Source organism: Egretta garzetta, unplaced genomic scaffold, assembly GCF_000687185.1.
Source record: "Egretta garzetta isolate BGI_Z169 unplaced genomic scaffold, ASM68718v1 scaffold141, whole genome shotgun sequence".
Taxonomy (NCBI): Eukaryota; Metazoa; Chordata; class Aves; order Pelecaniformes; family Ardeidae; genus Egretta; species Egretta garzetta.
The window spans coordinates 28,420-30,967 of record NW_009258664.1 but is presented as its reverse complement, the minus strand read 5'-3'; the positions used below and the strand labels follow the sequence as shown (position 1 = coordinate 30,967).

The window sequence follows — 2,548 nt, the reverse complement described above, 5'->3', positions numbered from 1 at the left end:
CCCAGGTACCCCCTGTGGCCGGGCGGGCAGCGGGTGCCAGCACAGGACCCCTGGGCACCGCGAGCCGAGCCAGGGTCTCCCCTCGCAGAGCTGCTGCTGACGCTCAACGTCTCTGCGCTGTACCAGCACCTGAAGGGCTTCGGAGGGTCCCTCTCCGACGCCGCTGCCCTGAACATCCTGGGGCTGTCGCAGCCGGCCCAGGACAACCTGCTGCGCTCCTACTTCTCCGAGAGCGGTGAGCAAGGAGGGCACCGGCAGCATGGGTGGCTCGTGGGGTCCCCAGAGGCGGCTGCGCCTGTCCCCACTGCAGGGACACCCATCAGCTGGGCGCCTGCTCCGGTGCCGCTTGATGCCTTTCCTGCTCCGCAGGGATTGAGTACAACCTCATCCGGCTCCCCATGGCTTGCAGTGACTTCTCCGTGCGCCCCTACAGCTACGACGACGTCCCCCATGACTACGAGCTGAAGCACTTCAGGCTGGCAGAGGAGGACGTGAAGATGCCCCCGTGCTTGGTTCCCGCAGTCATTGACCTGCTGATGGTGAGCGAGGCCCGGCAGATGGCCAGCATCACACACAAGATCCGGATGGAGCTCCTGACCGTTAATGACGTTTACCTCCTCTCCACCTTCCGCCTGCCTCCCAAGCAGGGGGGGACCCTCTTCGGCCTCTACTCCAAGAAGGACAACACGAAGTGGCTGGAGGTCTCCGTGGTGGGGAAAATCAACAAAGGTGGGTGCCGGCTGCGCGGGGGTGTGCTGGCCCCGAGCTTGCCATGATGCTCAGAGAGAAAAGGAGACCAAGTTCTTGCCGTCCGTGGGGCCCGTTGGGGAGAACAGCGGGATACACGCAGGTCCTGGGGGGCTGCCGGCGCTGGGGTGGAGAGCTGACGGCCCCTTCCCGCTCCTCCGCAGTCCTGGTGCGCTACCTGCGGGAAGACAACAAGCTGCATTCGGTCAACCTGCAGCACGCGCACGTGGCGGACGGGCAAAGCCACACCGTCATCGTGCGCCTGAGCGGGCTGCGTGGGGACATGCTGAGCGTGGAGCTCTACGTCGACTGCAAGCAGATGGACTCCAGCGTGGGGCTGCCCGAGCTGTCGGAGATCCCCCTGGCGGAGGTGGAGTCCATTGAGGTGCGCACGGGGCAGAAGGCCTACCAGAGGATGCAGGTGAGTGCCAGGACCCCCTGGGGGGCTAAGACCCCCCCACCCCACGCCCTCGGGGACAAGTGGAGCCCCCCACGCCTGACTGCATCTCCCCTTGTACGTCAGGGGTTTGTGGAGTCGATGAAGCTGATCCTGGGAGGGTCCATGAGCCGTGTCGGGGCCCTGAGCGAGTGCCCTTTCCAAGGAGACGAGTCCATCCACAATGCAGGTAACGGCAGATCCGGGCCCTGCGCTGAGCAGGGGCTTAACGGGGTCACTCCGTGCTGTGGCATGTGGAGGTGGGAGGTGACAGCACGAGGCACAGAGGGGTGCTCCTGCCTCTCCCAGTCCAGGTGTCCCCACGCAGGTGGGAGCTCCTGCGCTGTGAACATGCTGACCGGGAGCAACCGTGCAAGGTGACGCTGCTGGGCTTTGGTGGCAGCATTCGGTAACATCTCACCTCTCTCCTTGCAGTAACAAGCGTGCTGGCATCCATCCTGGGTAAGTCCCTGCTCCGCTTCCCCCTTTCCCTGGCGTGCGGGGGATGGCAGCGGTCAGGGACCCCCTGCAGCCTGTCCCAGTGCCCCCAGTGCTGCAGGGCCCCGGGGTGGCACAGGATGTGCTGCATGGGAAGGGGTCCTGTCTGGACCAGGGAGGAGGAGGAAGGGCTGTCGGCTGTCTTGCCCTCCCAGTTCGGTGCTGGGGGGGCAGAGCAGTCCCCAGCCCACAGCCCCGGGAGGCTGCATCTGTCCTGGGGCTGACCTTGTCCTTTCTGCTCCTGGCAGGCGAGCAGACCAAGGCGCTGGTCACCCAGCTGACCCTCTTCAACCAGGTCCTGACTGAGCTGCGGGAAGATATTAGGGACCAGGTGAGGCGGCAGGGCGGTATCGGCTCTCCCCGGGCTGGGTTTGCCCAAAAGCAGGGTGCCAGGCAGTGCACTGCAGCCCCCTGATGCTCCATGCTCTGCTGCCTCGCAGGTGAAGGAGATGTCTCTGATCCGCAACACCATCATGGAGTGCCAGGTCTGCGGTGAGTGCTGGCGAGGCTCTGCTCCCACCTCAGGGGGCAAAGGGCCGCCCGGTCTCACCCCCTGCCCTGCCCTCCTCTTCTCAGGCTTCCACGAGCACCGGTCCCGCTGCAACCCCAACCCCTGCTTCAGTGGCGTGGACTGCATGGAGACGTACGAGTACCCCGGGTACCGCTGCGGGCCCTGCCCGCCGGGGCTGGAGGGCAACGGCACGCACTGCGCCGACATCGATGAGGTGGGCACGTGCCTGGGGCAGGTCAGAAGTGACACCTGAGCCCCAGCGCTTCCAGACGATGCTTCCCCTCTCCAGACACATCCCCAAGCTGAGGAAGGGCCCTGCCAGAACGCCCCGGGGCAGCGGCCGCCCCGATGTGCAG

General features: G+C 65.9%; 1 protein-coding gene across 1 annotated transcript in view; it reads left to right on the top strand.

The window, feature by feature from the left end:
- The window catches only part of THBS3 (thrombospondin 3), an 8,437-nt gene that overhangs the window by 926 nt on the left and 4,963 nt on the right, over nt 1-2,548 (top strand). Inside the window, exons 2-9 of the mRNA XM_009648453.1 lie at nt 6-235; nt 370-729; nt 912-1,168; nt 1,271-1,373; nt 1,619-1,645; nt 1,930-2,012; nt 2,122-2,173; nt 2,258-2,427. Coding sequence (XP_009646748.1) covers nt 6-235; nt 370-729; nt 912-1,168; nt 1,271-1,373; nt 1,619-1,645; nt 1,930-2,012; nt 2,122-2,173; nt 2,258-2,427 — 1,282 coding nt within the window. The remainder of the gene's footprint in view (nt 1-5; nt 236-369; nt 730-911; nt 1,169-1,270; nt 1,374-1,618; nt 1,646-1,929; nt 2,013-2,121; nt 2,174-2,257; nt 2,428-2,548) is intronic.